Raw genomic sequence first — 18746 nt, forward strand, 5'->3', positions numbered from 1 at the left:
AGCAGCAGCAACACCAGCAACACCAGTAGCAGCAGCAGGAGCAGCAGCAGCAGGAGCAGCAGTAGAAGCAGCAGCAGCCCCAGAAGCCGAAGGAGAAGCCGAAGCAGAAGCCGAGAAGCAGCAGAACGAACGCTAGAGAGCCCAGATAGAGTGAAGACTTGCTGGGGGCTGGGAGGCTTGCCAGCCAGCACCCCTGCCTGCCATATGCCTGGTGAACCCCAAATAAAAAACCTGCAAAACTACTGAGGACTCTGACTCCTCCTTTACCAGGTCTGCATGGGATCAGAAAACCTGCACTGTGGCCAGTCCGGCCTTTACAGATATTAAAAAAATAAGGCATTAGTGGCTTCTGCTTTCTTCTGAATTGCTTACTGTGAAGCAAGCCAGCCGTCACATCATGAGGATTCTCAAGCAGCTTATGGCAAGCAGCTGAGAACTCCTGCCTACAACCAGCAACAACTTGCTAGCTCTTTGAGTGATTCACCTTAGAAGCAGATCCTTTAGCTCCAGTCTGGCCATCAGATGATTGTGTCCCCTACCAACATTTTGAGTGCCAACTTCACGAGAGTCCCTAAGTCAAAACAACCCAATGTAGCCATGCCTGAGTTCCCTACCCACAAATCACTAAATTTTATAGCAATTTGTTATGTAGCATTAAATACCTAACAATTTTACCTGATTTGTCTTATAGCATATTTGAGGTAAAATTCTTTGATTCAGTCATTCTAATTGAGCTATTGCTAACAAGAGTTTCTTAAGAAGACAAAAATCCTCAGGTGTTACAGATGCATAATAGCAACCTGTTTATTTAATAGCATGGTTTAGTTAAACAGTTTGCTGTCTTAATATGTTCCAATAAGAACAACAATATCTTGGCTTTAAAGTGATTTATATTATTTCTTTTCCAATAAAAAAGTAATTTGCTCTTTATTCTGTGATAGATTTGGTATCTGTGGAGAGCTGCAGCTATAATTGTGTCATTTACCTTTCTCAGCTTCTACCCATCAATACGCTTAGGAGAAAGGTGTGCAGATAACCACAACTGTGGAGCATTTTTAAAAGGCTCCTTTTCAAGGACTGATCACAAAAATCTGCAAAGAGCTGATGAGACTCAACAACAACAAAGAAAATAATCCAGTCAAAAAATGGGCAGAAGAGCTTAAAAGAAACTTCTCTGAAGAGGAAATGCAAATGGCCAACAGGCATATGAAAAAATGTTCAACATCACTTGTCATCAGGGAAATGCAAATCAAAACTACCATGAGATACCATCTTACACCAGTGAGAATGGCACATATTAAAAAAACTAGCAACAACAAATGTTGGCGAGGGTGTGGAGAAAAAGGAACTCTTCTGCACTGTTGGTGGGAGTGCAAACTGGTCCAACCACTGTGGAAAGCTGTATGGAGATTTCTGGACCTACTAAACATAGAGCTTCCATATGATCCAGCAATTCCACTCCTAGGTATTTACCCAAAGGACACAGAAACATCAATTCCAAAGAACACCTGCACCCCTATGTTTATAGCAGCACTGTTTACAATAGCTAAGCTTTGGAAACAACCCAAATGCCCAAAAATAGATGACTGGATCAAGAAGATGTGGTACATATATACCATGGAATATTACTCAGCATTCAAAAAAGATAAACACATGCAATTTGCAGCAACATGGATGGCGCTGGAAGAGATCATGCTCAGCGAAATAAGCCAAAAAGAAAAAGAAAAATACCGGATGGTCTCACTCATAGCAGGAATCTAGAAAACTTAAATAAGGGACCAGGAAAATGAATAACTATAAGAAAGTGAAAATCAAAATCAACAAAAAACTATGAACCAGAGACACTTTTAGGGGGGCGGGGGTGGGAGGGGAGGGATTGGGGTCAGAATGGGGGGGCTGCAATTGTATGGGGAATATAACAATAAAATTTATTAAAAAAAATAAAAAAAATAAAAAAAAATAAAAGGCTCCTTTTCAGCACCTAATGGGGATTTTGGTCTATACAAATAAGACAAGGGCAAAGACAAAAACCCTATTAATTGTTCTTATAAATGACTAAATCATCTCTTTGAGATTAAAAAGGGCCTATTTTTTAACATCTGAAAGTTATGAGATATTCTGGGTAAGCTTGATTATCAGAGAATATCACAAATAAATTTGGATGCTGTGTATTATCTGTGACAGAATCAAACAGATCTGTGGGACTGAGAGGGTTCTTTGATGGAGGGATAATTAATCCTTCATGTCCAAGTGTGAAGGCGCCTGTAAGCACCCGCGCAACATAGATATGCTTTCTCCCATTGCTGTCTGGTCTGGAATATTCATCATTAGCAGAATAAATGGCATCAACAGAAAAATAGGTTCCTTTTCCATAAGATGTACCTGTAAAGTGAAAAACAAGAATATTCCTAAGAACATAAAATTGTCACAGAATCTAGAACCATGCCCAAACCTGACAATTTTTTTTAAAGCAGTTCTTGCCCACGAAGACCACTTTTCATTATTTCTAAAACCCACTCCACCTGTCCTCAGAAGATTGTCAGTATCTTTTTGGGAAAAACACAGTGAGCTCTATCTTGATGATGACAATGTACCTGCCCGCTGTGTTCTACCTGCTTGGTTATGGACAAGCAACACTAGAAGTACCAGTCCCCTCCTTCTGATCAGCCAGATTGCTGTTTCCTTACCATTATTCCCAGTGTTACTGCGATTGAAGCCATCTGATTGATATGTGGTACCAATTTTCCATCTGTCCCATGGAAGAGAAATCTCTCATTCTCTGCATGGCCATTCTTATTATCCATGTGCATTTTCTTTAGCTGTTAGCTGTGCCAGAGTAGCAGATTCTGTATCCTCTCAATCTATAAGTGACAAAACACAAAAACATTTTGGAAATAACCTAAGAGCTCAATATACTGCTTGTTGTAAATTTTTATTTTATTTTTTAAAAATATTTATTTATTCATACAAGAGCTGGGGTACAGGCCAGAGGTGTGGGGGGGGTGGTGGTGAGAGGATTCACCAGAGACAGAGTGGGGAACAGAACTGGCAGATTGACTGAAATACACTGCTGAAGGGAGCCGCGGGCGAGTCAGGAGAGGTCTGCTGCGCCATGTGTGTAGGTAGCTCCCTGGCTGGGGATCGGACTCATACTGCAGTTAAGATGCTCATAGGTTGTGTCTTAACCCCTTGTGCCACCAGAGATGCCCTGTAAATTTTTAAATAAGCAAAAAGGAAATGAGGAAGAGGAGGTGGGAGGAGAAATAAAAAAAAGAATGCAAATAAACAGTAAATTCAGTGTGTTTCCTGCTTTTAGAAAAAGAATACGCTAAAAGTATCCATAACTTGTAGTAGTTTATTATTATCTATTTTATATAATATGGCTTGTAATTTATATAATATAGATATATCTATATATATTTCCCAGAAGTCCTGGAGAGATTCACTGACACTCAAATACTTACTAAAAAAATTTGTAATCATTTAATAACTATTTTCTTACTGACTTCTGATCACCAAACTCATTCCACGTGGTTTCTTTTCTTTTTTTTTTTTTTAAGATTTACTTATTTATTTATACAAGCACTGGGTACAGTAAGAAGCGCGGGATGGTGAGAGAATTCACCAGAGCCATAGCAGGGAACAGAACAGGCAGACTGACGAAGTACACTGCTGAGGGAAGCAGCGGGCGGCAGGAGAGGTCTGCACGCCATGGGGGACCCTCGCGCGGTGGCCGGGGATAGAACCAACGCTGCAGAGGCTGCGGGCAGCTTCGCAGCCCAGCTCTCTACTGCTGCACCACCGGGGAGGCCCTATGTGGCTTTTTTTCAATAGCCATTCTGTCTGCATGGCTCCAATTAAGATCACAAATCTTTTCATAATTACCCAATCTAATGACTATTTCATTCTAGATCCTCAATAGCACTTCAAACGATGAATTATCCCCTCCTTGAAAATTTGTCCTTCTTTAGTTTTTTTTAGAGTCATCAAGACAGATGATTTAACATATATTCAATAATCATCTCTTGAACATCTACTTTGAAGCAAGTACTGGTCTCTGTCCTCAGAAATTTTCAGTCTAAAGGTTTCAGTCTAATGGGAGAGCAAGATAAGAAAACAAATCATTATCTCTCAGAGTGATAAGGGATGGATTAGGAGAATATACATAAGACATGAAAGCATAATAAGGGGGATTCAGATAATCTATGTTTAGGGAAGAGGAACATGAGAGAAGTGATTTTCTGGAAACAAAGAAGAGAGGTTCAAGGAGAATAGACTGGATACCAGCAGCAAATGTTGTGGATAGGCCAATAAAAGTAGGAAGAAAATTATTTTGCTGAGAGAGAGAGAGGCCATAGGGAAAGAGTGAAGGTTTGGCCTAGGGAATGTATGAGGAAATTGACTGAAGGAAGCCATAAAGGTTTCCAGGCACCTGGGGGGGTCCCAGATAAGGTTAGGGACCATGAATTAATAATTTTATCTGGGAGCAGCAGAGAAAAGGTAAGCTATGGAATTAACCCAAAGTTGGGGTGTGACAGAAGAACAAGAGCTAAGAAAGTTGATGATATTGACTAAACACAATTGAAGTGAAGTGTACTCTTAACAGCTTTTACCATCATGAAGCAACTACTTTAAATTCTGTCCTTTCTGCAGGAGTCTCTCATTTTTTCTCAGAAAGTAAGTCCATTCATTCAATTAAGTTTATTCAATAGGTATTGTCCCCTACTCCATGCTACACACTATGTTGGGTATTGGGGATGGAGAAATGATAAAGATGTAATCCTTACCTTAAGAAATCCACCATCTAATAGAGAAGTTAGGCATATTAAAGGTTATGAAAGCACATTTTCATAAGTTCTAGGGTGTAGTTAGGTACAGTTTTATGGAATCAGCAACTAGATTTTAAATTACTAGGATTACTAGGATGCCATACCTTGCTCTGATATGCATGGTGTGAGAATGACTGGTGATACTGAGGGGTTAGACCTTGACAAAAATATAGGGGCTGGGAGACAGAACAGGAGGGATAAGGACTGGGACCCTGGGAGACATAACAAGAGGAAAGTCAATAACAAGAATTACCAGTTTATTTAGATTGTCCTAACATGATGTCCCCATGTTAGGACATCAGCCAGCGATGACCAATAAAAAAACCTGCACAATCACCACAGCTCATCCCCTAGACCCAAAATATGAGCATAATTATAAAAAACCCAAGGCGTTTTCACCAACAGCAATCCATTTGGGACCCCATCCTGTGTGCACTGGAGTTTCTTTTTTTTTTATTTTTAATATTTATTTATTTATTCATATAAGAACAAGGGTACAGGCCAGATGTGCAGGAGGGTGAGAGGATTCACCAGAGACAGAGTGGGGAAAAGAACAGGGAGACTGATGAAAATACACTGCTGAGGGGAGCAGCGGGCGAGACAGGAGAGGTCTGTTGTGCCATGTGGGACCCTCGCCTGCCAGTTGGAATCAATCCAGTGCTGCAGAGGCTGCAGGCAGCTTCACAGCGCTGTGCTCAGCCTCCTGTGCCACCAGGGGAGGCCCTTGCACTGGAGCTTCTTATCTGTCCTTGCATAAATCTCATGCCTGTTGGCTGCCAGGAGGAGTTAACCTGTTTCTTTAACCCTTGTGGCTTTGCTACCAAGAACTGGCCTATGTATGTGGTGTTTTGATTCTTTGTTACATCGGCCATGGTTCCTGGTTTGGTTCAGCATATCGTGTCACAATACATGCCTAAACTATACAGGCTAATATTATTATGCATTATAGTGGACATGGTAGGAATCTTTGAACTTTGAACTTTCTTATTATGCAACATTGGATGGAGTTAGCCCCACTTAGAGTTCTAAGGTGGAGCCTCTGGGTTAACCAATCAAGATAATATTGTGATGTGATCAATATCTCAGGTTCAAACCAATCAGCATCCACACTCCCCAGACACAGTTGACTGGGGGAGTGAGCCACTCAACACAAAGCCCAGGATTGGGCAATTTTTCTTCTATGAGATGTGAATTAAAGAAGAGAGATCCCTGAATTGCCACCAATTTATATTAGTTTTTATATTAGTCATCCTATAAAAGGAGACCAGCTTCAGAAAAGCTGATACTGCAAACAGTCAAGTCAGAGAAACTGACTACATAACATCACAGAGCCACTGATGGAAGTGCTCCAAAGACCATCTTACTTCTGAACTTTCCACTCATTTCCAACATATTTCTTCTTGGCCAACCAGGTTGAGTGGGTTTGTGAATTATAAAAGTATCCAAACAAACACATGTGACTTTTGGGAATCTCCTTAATTACTGCTAATGAATAAACCATGACATTTGAAATCTTTGGAATTTGATTGAGTGTTAATTCAAATAAATATGTTATGATATAAAGGAAAGAAGAGTGTTGAAAAAAAGGTTTTTATATTAGATCTTTAATATTTAAAAAAAAGTAATTTTTTTTGCACGTTACCTTTTCTATTTTGTAGGAGAGACAAAACCTGTCCTTCACAGAATTATATTTCAGTTGTCCAGGCTGTAGCAGGACCACACAGGACAGCTGTTGATTCATATCAGTCCAATATTCAGGAATGTTATCTGAAAGTCAGCATTTGGTGAAAATACAGTCTCTGTTTCCAGGAACCTCTAACAATTAGGGCACTTCCTATGCTTTTATTTCTTATTATGGTCTTTGGGGGAAGAAAAGCTACACGTATCACAGTTGCTTCTTTATTAGCCTCAATTTGGTAAACACAGAAGTGAACTAATGGTCACATGACAGATTTAATTAATGGCATAGCTAAAATATTGAAACTTTGATTATTATATCTTGGAATTATAATTTCTCAGGAAGTTCTATGGAATTAATGCCATAAAAAAGTAATATGGGGCCTCCCTGGTGGCGCAAGGGGTTAAGCACCACATTATGAGGCAATCCACAGCCTCTGCAGCACGAGTTCAATCCCCGGCCGGCCAGGGAGCAACCCACATGGAGAAGCGGACCTCTCCCCTCAGCAGTGTATTTCAGTCAGTCTGCCTGTTCTGTTCCCCGCTCTGTCTCTGGTGAATCCTCTCGCTCTTCCCCCCACCACCCCACTGCATCTCTGGCCTGTACCCCAGCTCTTGTATGCATAAATAAATAAATCTTTAAAAAAAAACTAATATGTAATCATGAATGCCAATTTACTGATGCTGTCACCGCTGTCATTTATCAGTTTTATTTAGTGTGTTTCTTCATTATTTTTCTTTTAAAACATGATAATTCTGTTAAAGATACAAAAAGCACATTGTTTGATAACCTATTCTCTACACAAAGTAGGGAAAATATCATGTGAAGAAAATAGTGGAAGTGCTAGGTGACTGCTTTCATATAGAGTGATGGTGCTCCCAGTGAGAATGGCACATATTAAAAAAATAGCAACAACAAATGTTGGCAAGGTTGTGGAGAAAAAGGAACTCTCCTGCACTGTTGGTGGGAGTGCAAACTGGTCCAACCACTATGGAGAGCTGTGTGGAGATTTCTGGACCTACTAAACATAGAGCTTCCATATGATCCAGCAATTCCACTCCTAGGTATTTACCCAAAGGACACAGAAACATCAATTCCAAAGAACACCTGCACCCCTATGTTTATAGCAGCACTATTTACAATAGCTAAGCTTTGGAAACAACCCAAATGCCCAAAAATAGATGACTGGATCAAGAAGATGTGGTACATATACACCATGGAATATTACTCAGCATTCAAAACAGATAAACACATGCAATTTGCAGCAACATGGATGGCGCTGGAAGGGATCATGCTCAGCAAAATAAGCCATAAAGAAAAAGAAAAATACCGGATGGTCTCACTCATAGCAGGAATCTAGAAAACTTAAATAAGGGACCAGGAAAAAGAATAACTATAAGAAAGTAAAAATCAAAATCAACAAACAACTATGAACCAGAGACACTCTATGGGGGGTGGAGGGCAGGGAGGGGAGGGATTGGGGTCAAAATAAGGGGGTCGCAATTCTATGGGGAATATAAAAATTAAAAAAAATTTATATTAATAAAAAAATAAAGTGATGGTGCTCAAAAGTTTCCCTCTCCTTTCCAGGGGCTTCCAGAAACTTCTAACACATTGAAGCTACACATCAACTTGATGAGATGGTATGACTAGTAGAAACATGGAAGATGGTATTAGAGAAGCCAATGCTACAAAATTGCATGATATCACAGATAAAAACCAGAAGATTTCTCCTCACAAACAAAGACATGACTTAAACACTTTTCAATGAAAGATGTACTAGGCCTGGGAGAGAAGCCCAGTGAACCCCCTTCCTGTTAAGCACACTATCTAGGGAATTAAGATCTGGTGACAAAGGGAAGTATCTAACCCTAATCAGGAAGCTCTTTTCAGATTTCATTTTTTTTAAAGATTTATTTATTTATGCATACAAGAGCCTGGGTGCAGACCAGAGATGTGGGGGGGGGGGAGGTGAGCAGATTCACCAGAGACAGTGGGGAACAGAACAGGCGGATCGACTGAAGTACACTATTGAGGGGAGCAGCGGGCGAGACAGGAGAGGTCTTCCTCGCCATGTGGGTTGCTCCCTGGCCAGCCGGGGATCGAACTCGTGCTGCAGAGGCTGCAGATTGCTTCATAGTGCAGTGCCTAACTTGTGAGGCCCCTTCAGATTCCATTTTAAATAGAGTTTTTTTATGGAGACTTTTCCTACCAACAGGATGTGTCATTTCTGAAAATTAAGTTCCTTCCTTTCCCTACCCACTTCTTGATCTTTCAGTCTAATCAATTCCAGTCCTAAGTCTTAGAATCCTTTTGGACCAGCTACTTCTTTTCTATGATGCTGCAGGCAAGACTGGTAAGTAAGTGAGGTTTTCCTTTACGTTCTTTCTTCCTGTCAGGCCATGAGGTTGTAGAGCAGAAAACAAGCAACACTTGGAATCAGACCTGATCAGCTTCAACCTGTGATCAGCCATATGGCCACTTCTGAGTGAGTCTTCATTTTCTCATCAGTAAGTGGAAGTAATAAGATTTACCACTTTGGGGGATTATTACAAGTTCAAAATATAATAAGGGGCATAAAAGTACTTTAGGGAATGCAAAGTCTTTTATAAACATATGGTTATTATTCTTAAAAATCAATTACACTTGATCTTTTCTACATCACACAGATAGGGGAATAAAGTATAAAGCCAAGGGTATTTTCTTGAAAGACTTTTAAATCACACCCTTGAGCCACACCAAACTGTCTACATTACCTATTCTACATTTGTCCAGATGAGAATTGAGAAATGAGAAAACTGTATTCCAAGAAAGCTGAGTGCTTGAGCATCCAATATTACTTAGAAGTCACCATCTCGGGATGGGGGCGGAGCAACATGGCGGCGAGGAGACGCTGCGAGTAAGATCTCCCATTAAAAAAAAGTTAATAGGGAGGAAAAGCGGCAGGTCCCAGTGAGAACCGGGACACGGAAGATAAACGGGTGACACCAGCAAACTGCCCGAAGAAGAAAGTGGCCATAAAAGAGGACCAGAAGGGAGGGAAGCGCAGAACCCTGCTCCCCTCCCCCGCCCACAGAGGCGGCACTCTCCGACCGGCAGAGAGGAGGAAAACAACAAACTAAAACGGCCAACAAGAACAAACGATGCAGCAAGCGGGACTGTGAGTGGAAAGGAACTATTGCAGCCACCACACCCCGTGAACGGGAGCTGAGGCGAACCCTGCAGGATTCTCCGCGGCGGTGAGCGAACAGCTCCGGGCGCCATTGAAGAGAGACCCCGCCCCCGGGGAGGAGACCAGCACCAGCACACAGCCCCGGGCTGCCCTGTAAGCCTGCGGAAAGGCGGCGCGCTGGAAAAGCAGGCGCGGAGCGCGGTCAGGATTGCGCGGAAAAGCGGCGCACTGGAAAACCAAGTGCGGATCGGAATCGGGATTGCGCGCGGAAAAGCAGTGCACTTGAAAAGCAAACGCGGATCCAGATCGCAGCTGCCCAGGTCCCTGCGCCTGCGACCTAGGCTTGCGGGGAGACGCGCAGAGGCCCTCACTGAGTGAGCAGGAATCAGGCGCCCAGGCACGGGAGCGGGATTCAAAAGGCGCCATTCCCGCGCCACTGAACTGGGCTACAGCCTGAGTCCTGGAACTGAGGGCTTTGGAACTGACACCCGGGACACGAAATTAGGGGCGTGGGTTCCCCACGACGGTGGGGCACAAGGCAGACACAGCACCCCAAAGCCGTTGAGGTTTACCCTACCATTCCCGCTCTATTCCCTGTCCCACGGGGTGGAAAATCAGCTCCCCAAGGGCTCCAGGAGAGATCTCTGGCGCCACCTAGCAACTTGAAGCCAGCAGAGGCGCCTAGAGGAGCCAGTGGCCAGCTGGGGAGTTAGACCACGCCGGGCCCCTTCCGACCAGTAGTCTGAGCCCACAGGGGGAGCGAGCACCCACAGCCGGGGCAGACCAGGCGCGCAGAAGAGTGTGCCTGAGACCGGACGTGCAGGGAGTGTGTCCCACATCACCATCTTAGAACAGGGACATTTCTTCAGTAAAGACTACCTGCAGAAGGCTTCCTCAGGAGCCAGAGGTGAGCGGGGGAAGTTCGCCCACGCCAGACCCCATCTGGCCTGCAGTCCAAGCCCAGAGGGGGAACAGGAACCCACCACTGGGGCAGACCAGGCGCACAGGGGAGTGTGTCCCCACATCGGCATTTTAGAACAGGGACCTTTCTCCAGTAAAGACTGCTTGAAACTGACAGATAACTCCTGGAGGAATCAGAGGAGAGCAGAGAAGCTCACCCAAGATGCCGACAAGTCCCAACTACACAGTGTCCCAACGCATACGGCAAATTAGAAAACAGACAGTAGGGAGGAGAAGAACCACACGCAACCTAGCTACTCCCCAGGGAAAAAGCACACCACAAAAAGAAAAGCAGCCCCCAGATTGCAACGACAGTAACTTGGAAGAACTTCTGAGCCTTCCAGAAAGAGAATTTAAAATTGCCGTGATTAAAAAACTGACAGAAGTCATAAAGGAAAACAATGATAAGGGAAAAATAATCAACGATCAGAAGAATGCAATTGAGTCCCTAGAGAGGCAAAACAATGGTCAGAAGAATGAAATTGAGTCCCTAAAGAGGGAAGTAAAAGAAATGCAGGAGATCAAAGAATTAATGGAAGAACTAAAGAATTCTGGGAAAAGCAATGAAAGCAGAATAGATGAAATGGAAGAACGAATAAGTAATCTTGAAGACACAGAAATAAAAAGAACCAAAACAGAAAAAGAAAGAGAAGTACGAAGGAAAAAGAACGAAGAAAGACTTCGGGAACTATCTGACTCCATGAGGAAAGGAAATATAAGAGTTATAGGAATACCAGAAGGAGAGGAGAGAGATGTAGGAACAGAGAAAATATTCAAAGAGATAATTGAAGAGAACTTCCCAAATGTGAAGAAGGAGCTGAAAATTGATATACAAGAAGCAAGAAGAACACCAAACTTCCACGACGAAAGGAAAAATACAGCAAGACACATAATAGTAAAGCTCCCAAGAATCCAGGACAAGGAAAAAATAATGAAGCTGGCAAGAGGGAAGAAACAGATAACATTCAAAGGAAAGCCAATCAGGCTGACGTCAGACTTCTCCGAAGAAACACTACAGGCAAGGAGAGAGTGGAGGGACATAGTCAACAGACTCCAAGAAAACAGATGCCAACCAAGAATTCTCTATCCCGCAAAGCTCTCCTTCCTCTTTGAAGAAAGAATATGGACCTTCCCAGACAAACAGAAACTCCGGAATTTCATTACAACTAAACCCTCACTCCAAAAAATACTACAAGGAGTCCTAAAGTCAGAACCTCAGAGGGACGAATAACAATGAAAGAAGGCCAAAAAAAAAAAAAAAGTTATTAAAAGAATAAATAAATAAAATCAAAGGAAAGACAAACACAATGGCAAATACAGATGCTAACATATCAATATTAACTCTAAATGTAAATGGACTAAACTCTTCAATAAAAAGACACAGAGTTGCAGCCTGGATTAAGAAACAAAACCCAACCTTTTGCTGTCTCCAGGAAACACATTTAGCTACAAAAGATAAAAATAGGCTCAAAGTCAAAGGATGGAAAACAATCCTACAAGCAAATGGACCAAAAAAGAAAGCAGGAACAGCTATACTTATATCAGATAAAACAGATTTCAAACTCAAAAAGATAAAAAGAGACCCCAATGGTCACTACATTATATCAAGGGGACAATACTTCAAGAAGAAATAACACTCATTAACATATACTCACCAAACGAAGGAGCACCAAAATATATCAGACAACTGTTGTCCTCTCTGAAAACAGACATCAGAGAAAACACATACGTAGTGGGAGACTTCAACACACCACTATCAACAATGGATAGATCAACAAGACAAAAAATAAGTAAAGAAACCAAAGCTCTAACTAAGGACCTAGAGCAATTGGGCTTAACAGACATCTATAGAACACTAAACCCCAAAAAAAGGAGTACACATTTTTCTCAAGCGCACACGGATCATTCTCCAGGATCGATCACATACTGGGGCACAAGACAAACATCAACAGATACACCAAGATTGAAATCATATCAACCATCTTTTCTGACCATGAAGGCATCAAACTAGAAATAAACCATAAAAAGAAGGCAAGGAACTTTCCTACCTCATGGAGATTAAAAACCACGCTACTGGAAGACCACTGGACTAATGAGGAGATCAAAGAAGAAATTAAAAAATTCTTTGAATTGAACGACAAGGAGGACACCAATATCCTAAATGTATGGGATGCAGCAAAAGCAGTAATAAGAGGAAAATACATAGCAATAGAAGCTCACATCAAGAAACAAGAAAGAACTCAAAGAAACAACCTAATCTCGAAGCTCAAAGATCTAGAAAAAGAACAACAAAAAAACCCCAAAACCAGTAGAAGAAAAGAAATAATAAAAACCAAAGCAGAAATAAATGAAATTGAAACTAAAAAAACAATCCAAAAGATCAATGAAACCAAGAGCTGGTTCTTTGAAAAAAAATAAAATAGACAAACCCCTAGCCAGGCTCACAAAGGAAAAAAGGGAGAAAGCACAAATAAACAGGATCATCAATGAAAGAGGAGAAATCACAACGGACACAGCAGAAATCAAAAGAATAATCAGTAACTACTATGAACAGTTATATGGAAACAAGTTCAACAATCTAGAGGAGATGGACAAATTCCTACAACTCTACAATCACCCAAAGCTAGATAAAGAAGAAATAGAACACCTAAACAGACCAATTACAAGCAGCGAAATTGAAATGGTAATCAAAAACCTCCCCAAAAACAAAAGCCCAGGACCTGATGGATTTACAAATGAATTCTACCAAACATTCAGAGACGAATTAGTGCCTATCCTTCACAAACTCTTCCAAAAAATTGAGAAGGAAGGGACAATACCAAACACGTTCTATGAAGCCAATATTACACTAATACCAAAACCGAATAAGGACAACACAAAAAAGGAAAACTATAGGCCAATCTCCCTAATGAACACTGATGCAAAAATCCTCAATAAAATTTTAGCTATCAGAATCCAACAATGTATCCATAAGATAATTCACCACGACCAAGTTGGATTCATTCCAGGGGCACAAGGATGGTTTAACATCCGAAAATCAATCAACGTTATCCAACACATCAACAAAAAGAAATATAAAAACCATATGATAATATCAATAGATGCTGAGAAAGCTTTCGACAAAGTGCAACACCCATTCATGATAAAAGCCCTTGAAATTCTTGGGATACAAGGAACATACCTCAACATCATAAAGGCCATCTATGACAAGCCAACAGCCAGTATCATTCTCAATGGTGAAAAGCTGAAAGCAATTCCATTAAGATCTGGAACAAGACAAGGATGTCCACTCTCACCACTGCTTTTCAATATAATACTGGAAGTCCTAGCCAGAGCAATAAGACAAGAGAAAGACATCCAAGGAATCCAAATAGGAAAAGAAGAAGTCAAACTATCACTATTTGCAGATGATATGATAATATACATAGAGAACCCCAAAATCTCCACAGAAAAACTAATTCAACTCATCAGTCAGTTCAGTAAAGTGGCAGGATACAAAATCAACACGCAAAAGTCAGTAGCCTTCCTATACACAAACAATAAATCTGAAGAAGAAGAAATCAAAAAAACCACCCCTTTTATTATTGAAACAAAAAAAATCAAATATTTGGGAATAAATCTAACAAAAGAGGTAAAGGACCTATACAAAGAAAACTATAAAACACTGTTAAAAGAAATAGAAGAAGACACAAAGAAATGGAAAGACATCCCCTGCTCATGGATTGGAAGAATAAACATTATTAAATGGCCATCCTCCCAAAAGCAATATACAGATTCAATGCTATTCCAATCAAAATCTCAATGGCATTCTTCAAAGAAATAGAACAATTATTGATGAAATTCATATGGAATCACCAAAAACCCCGAATAGCCAAAGCTCTACTGAAAAAAAAAGAAGGAAATGGAGGCATCAAACTCCCAGACTTCAAACTATACTACAAAGCCATAATCATTAAAACTGCATGGTATTGGAACAAGAACGGACATACAGACCAATGGAATCGAATAGAAAATCCAGAAATAAATCCACAGATTTATGGTCAACTAATCTTTGACAAAGGAGCAAAGACTATGCATTGGAGCAAAGAAAGTTTGTTCAATAAATGGTGCTGGGAAAACTGGGTCGCTACATGCAAAAGAATGAAGCTTGACCACTACCTCACACCATACACAAAAATCAACTCAAAATGGATTAAAGAACTAGACATAAGACCTGAAACCATAAAATACATAGAAGGAAATATAGGCGAAACACTACGGGATTTGCACATCAAAGACATCTTTACAGACACATCACCCAAAGCAGTGATAGTGAAGGCAAAGATAAACAGCTGGGACTACATCAAATTAAAGAGCTTCTGCACAGCAAAAGAGACAATAACAAAAACAAAGAGAAACCCACCAACTGGGAGAACATTTTTGCACCCAACACTAATGATAAAGGACTGATCACAAAAATCTGCAAAGAGCTGATGAGACTCAGCAACAACAAAGAAAATAATCCAGTCAAAAAATGGGCAGAAGAGCTAAAAAGAAACTTCTCTGAAGAGGAAATGCAAATGGCCAACAGACATATGAAAAAATGTTCAACATCACTTGCAATCAGGGAAATGCAAATCAAAACTACCATGAGATACCATCTCACACCAGTGAGAATGGCACATATTAAAAAAACTAGCAACAACAAATGTTGGCGAGGATGTGGAGAAAAAGGAACTCTTGTGCACTGTTGGTGGGAGTGCAAACTGGTCCAACCACTATGGAGAGCTGTGTGGAGATTTCTGGACCTACTAAACATAGAGCTTCCATATGATCCAGCAATTCCACTCCTAGGTATTTACCCAAAGGACACAGAAACATCAATTCCAAAGAGCACCTGCACCCCTATGTTTATAGCAGCACTGTTTACAATAGCTAAGCTTTGGAAACAACCCAAATGCCCAAAAGTAGATGACTGGATCAAGAAGATGTGGTACATATATACCATGGAATATTACTCAGCATTCAAAAAAGATAAACACATGCAATTTGCAGCAACATGGATGGCGCTGGAAGGGATCATGCTCAGCGAAATAAGCCAAAAAGAAAAAGAAAAATACCGGATGGTCTCACTCATAGCAGGAATCTAGAAAACTTAAATAAGGGACCAGGAAAATGAATATAAGAAAGTGAAAATCAAAATCAACAAAAAACTATGAACCAGAGACACTTTTTGGGGTTGGGGTGGGAGGGGAAGGATTGGGGTCAGAATGGGGCGTTTGCAATTGTATGGGGGAATATAAAAATAAAATTTAAGATTAAAAAAATAAAAAATAAAAAAAAATAAAGAAGTCTGTATGATAAATTCTTACTAAAATCCAAATTTCTCTCTGCCAGCAAACTTCCTTTTATCTGACACTTTATCTGTATTATCCCTTTTATCTAAAACAAACAGTATGTAAAATGGCTTTGTTTTGTTTGTTTTCACTTCAATTACTATATGGTCACTTATCTGCTCATATTAGTTATTTTTTTGTTTACTTCTCTATTTAATTTTCCTGTTTTATTTTTAATATCATTGGTCAATTTAAATTCTCAACAAAAACAGGGAGTGGTTGAACCAGTTTAACTTTTTGTTTTTTAACTGATGAATTACTACTCTTGCTCTTATATTTAAATAATTTTCCTTTACAAAGACCAAAGAAAATGTTAATTTTTACATATTCCTAGATACATATTCCTGACACATTTTTTTATTATTTACTTTTTTATTTTTTACATCATTGTTCATTTTTAAACAATATTTGCTTCCCCCCCCCGCCCCGTGTGGTCTCCATAGAATTTCCTTCACCAATGCACCTGTGCACCATCACCTGAGTCCCCTGTGCTCCTCCCTCCCTCCCTCTGATCCCTCTCCCTCCTCCTCCCCTACACTATGTCTCTGTTTTATAATAGTCTATTTTAGCTTTGTTGTGTTGTGTTCTGTGGTACATATTATTTTTAACTGCCTGGCATCCTTTCCCCCTCCTTCTGGAAAGAACTTCTTGAATTCCCTTGGGAAACAATCTTTCCCAGTTACTTCAGATAGTGATCCCAACTCACGCAAATGTGGCTGTTGTGACTGTGACTTGGCCAGTTAGGGAAATTCTCATACCCTGCCTGCAACAATGACCTAAGCTAGTCCAATCAGAAGGAACCCAGGCCTGATATGAGCAATTCTGTTCCCAAGTTCTGCTCCTCATGGCAAGTACGTATCTCCACTGGAGATATTCTCTTTTCTATTGGACATACAAAATTATGGGCCTGAAGCCTGAAGATCAAGAAACACAACTGAAAAAGAGTGAGAGGTGAAGAAAGTCAAAGTCTGTATGATATCAGATTAGTACATGGATGAAACTGATTCAGTACTTGGACCTTATCTGAAGGCAGGTGTGCCTGAGCTTTATAGATACATGAATTAATGAGTTCCATTTTTGACAGCAGTTTAAGCTGGATTATCTGTTACTTGCTACTGCAAGAGCCTTAACAGATTCAACTATTATTTTCATTTCTATTTATTGTGTGCACAGTTTTTACATGTACTATGTGTTGTGACATATTGAGGAGAATATTTATCAGGAAATAAGTATAGCTAGAACTGAAATTCCTGCTGGCAGCAACAGACAATAACCACCAATTTTCTGAGGGAGGCTGCTGATGACAGCAGGCCCCATCACTAGAAAACTCAAAGTGCTTTATGGGTGAGTACGCAGAATGGGCAATATCAGTCATTGCAAGAGGAGGCTGCATTTCTACTTGTTTTCATGGCTTTGTAGATGTCACAAAATGGCAGAAAGCTAGATCAGAAATGCAAGTTGACACAGACACTTAAACACAATCAAAAATACACACTTTACAGAGAATCCACCAGGAACCTGCCTACTTGAGATGTAGGTAGTATAACCAGATGGCCCTGGCCACTCCCTTCCTGCATCTGCTTCTATCCCTTGTCTAATGGTAGATGATCAGTAAATCAGTAGATCAGCTACTTCATAACTACAAGGGGCACTGAGGGTGAATACCAATCAATAAGTTAATAATGAAATAATTGGGTAGAATTTTCAATCTTTTTCTTCTAAATTCTATTCTCTTCCTATTCATTTGCTAATCCTGTTTACAATGTATGATTCTTCCCCTTCAAACATTAACTAGCTGACAAGAGATTGTATCCCATAGCTCTTGTACTTTCCCCACGTATTGTAGAAAGTTGTCTGCAAAGTCCTAAAACTTGTAGAAATAGTGAGCATTCACATCTAATTGTTTTAAGCGGTATTAGAGAAAAACACAATTTTAAAAGAACATGCAGTCTTACGTGTAATGTTGGAGAACGAGAAGTAAGTGATACGGAGCTTTCTCTTTGTTTCATCTTAACAGTTTAGGTAGAAAGATGACAACTTTAACTTCTTTTAATGATGGGGAAGAATATTTCCGTGCAAAGTCTACAACAGCATTGATTATGTCATCAGCAACATTGACTGGGTTTTTCCTGGCACTTCCTGAAAAAAAAAAAAAATTTAAGTAACAACAAGAAGTTTCAGCTAGTGTTGGTCATGTGACAAGATTTAGCAAATGCAGTTCTTTGCGCTGAGAAAGAGGAAAGTAGTTCCTGGCCAGGAGCTGGCCTGGCATTCGCTGTGGGTGTTGGTATTCTCCAGCTGAACAGAATTTCATAAAACGTCATCAAATGTAACCACTCTGTGACTGTGAAGAATTAAACCCAGAACAAGACACTCCATAATCATGTCTGACCATAGACCGAAACAGGAATGCTATTCAAAATACAAATATCTCCTTATCTTGACTAGTATGAGCAGCTACTGATTCATTATGAATCATGGCATTTGCTCCACTCCACTTTCCTTCTAGATAAGATGCCCAATCTCTGAAAGCATCCAGTACAGACCAAAGCCCCGCTTGAGACTACCACAGAATCACCTAGCACAAATAAATGCATCCATGTCCCTTTTAAAATCCTCTTGCTGAGATGTGCAGCGTTCCCCATATCATCTGCTCCAGGGGGTCTTTAGCTGCAGAGCACAGGCACTGCAGAGAAAAGAAAAGTGTGATTTTGATGCAGGAGATTTGGGCT

The 18746-nt window shown here is 40.5% G+C and overlaps 1 protein-coding gene across 1 annotated transcript in view; it reads right to left on the minus strand.

Moving 5' to 3' along the window:
- Window positions 1-2022: 2022 nt before the first annotated feature.
- Window positions 2023-18746, minus strand: part of PARP15 (poly(ADP-ribose) polymerase family member 15) — a 36242-nt gene continuing 19518 nt past the window's right edge. Inside the window, 6 exon segments of the mRNA XM_037526608.1 lie at window positions 2023-2382; window positions 2688-2720; window positions 2723-2861; window positions 6472-6596; window positions 9264-9328; window positions 18030-18153. Coding sequence (XP_037382505.1) covers window positions 2093-2382; window positions 2688-2720; window positions 2723-2861; window positions 6472-6596; window positions 9264-9328; window positions 18030-18153 — 776 coding nt within the window. The 3' untranslated portion in view covers window positions 2023-2092.

Source organism: Talpa occidentalis, unplaced genomic scaffold (assembly GCF_014898055.3).
Source record: "Talpa occidentalis isolate TD23 unplaced genomic scaffold, MPIMG_talOcc4v2.1 talOcc4.4, whole genome shotgun sequence".
NCBI lineage: Eukaryota > Metazoa > Chordata > Mammalia > Eulipotyphla > Talpidae > Talpa > Talpa occidentalis.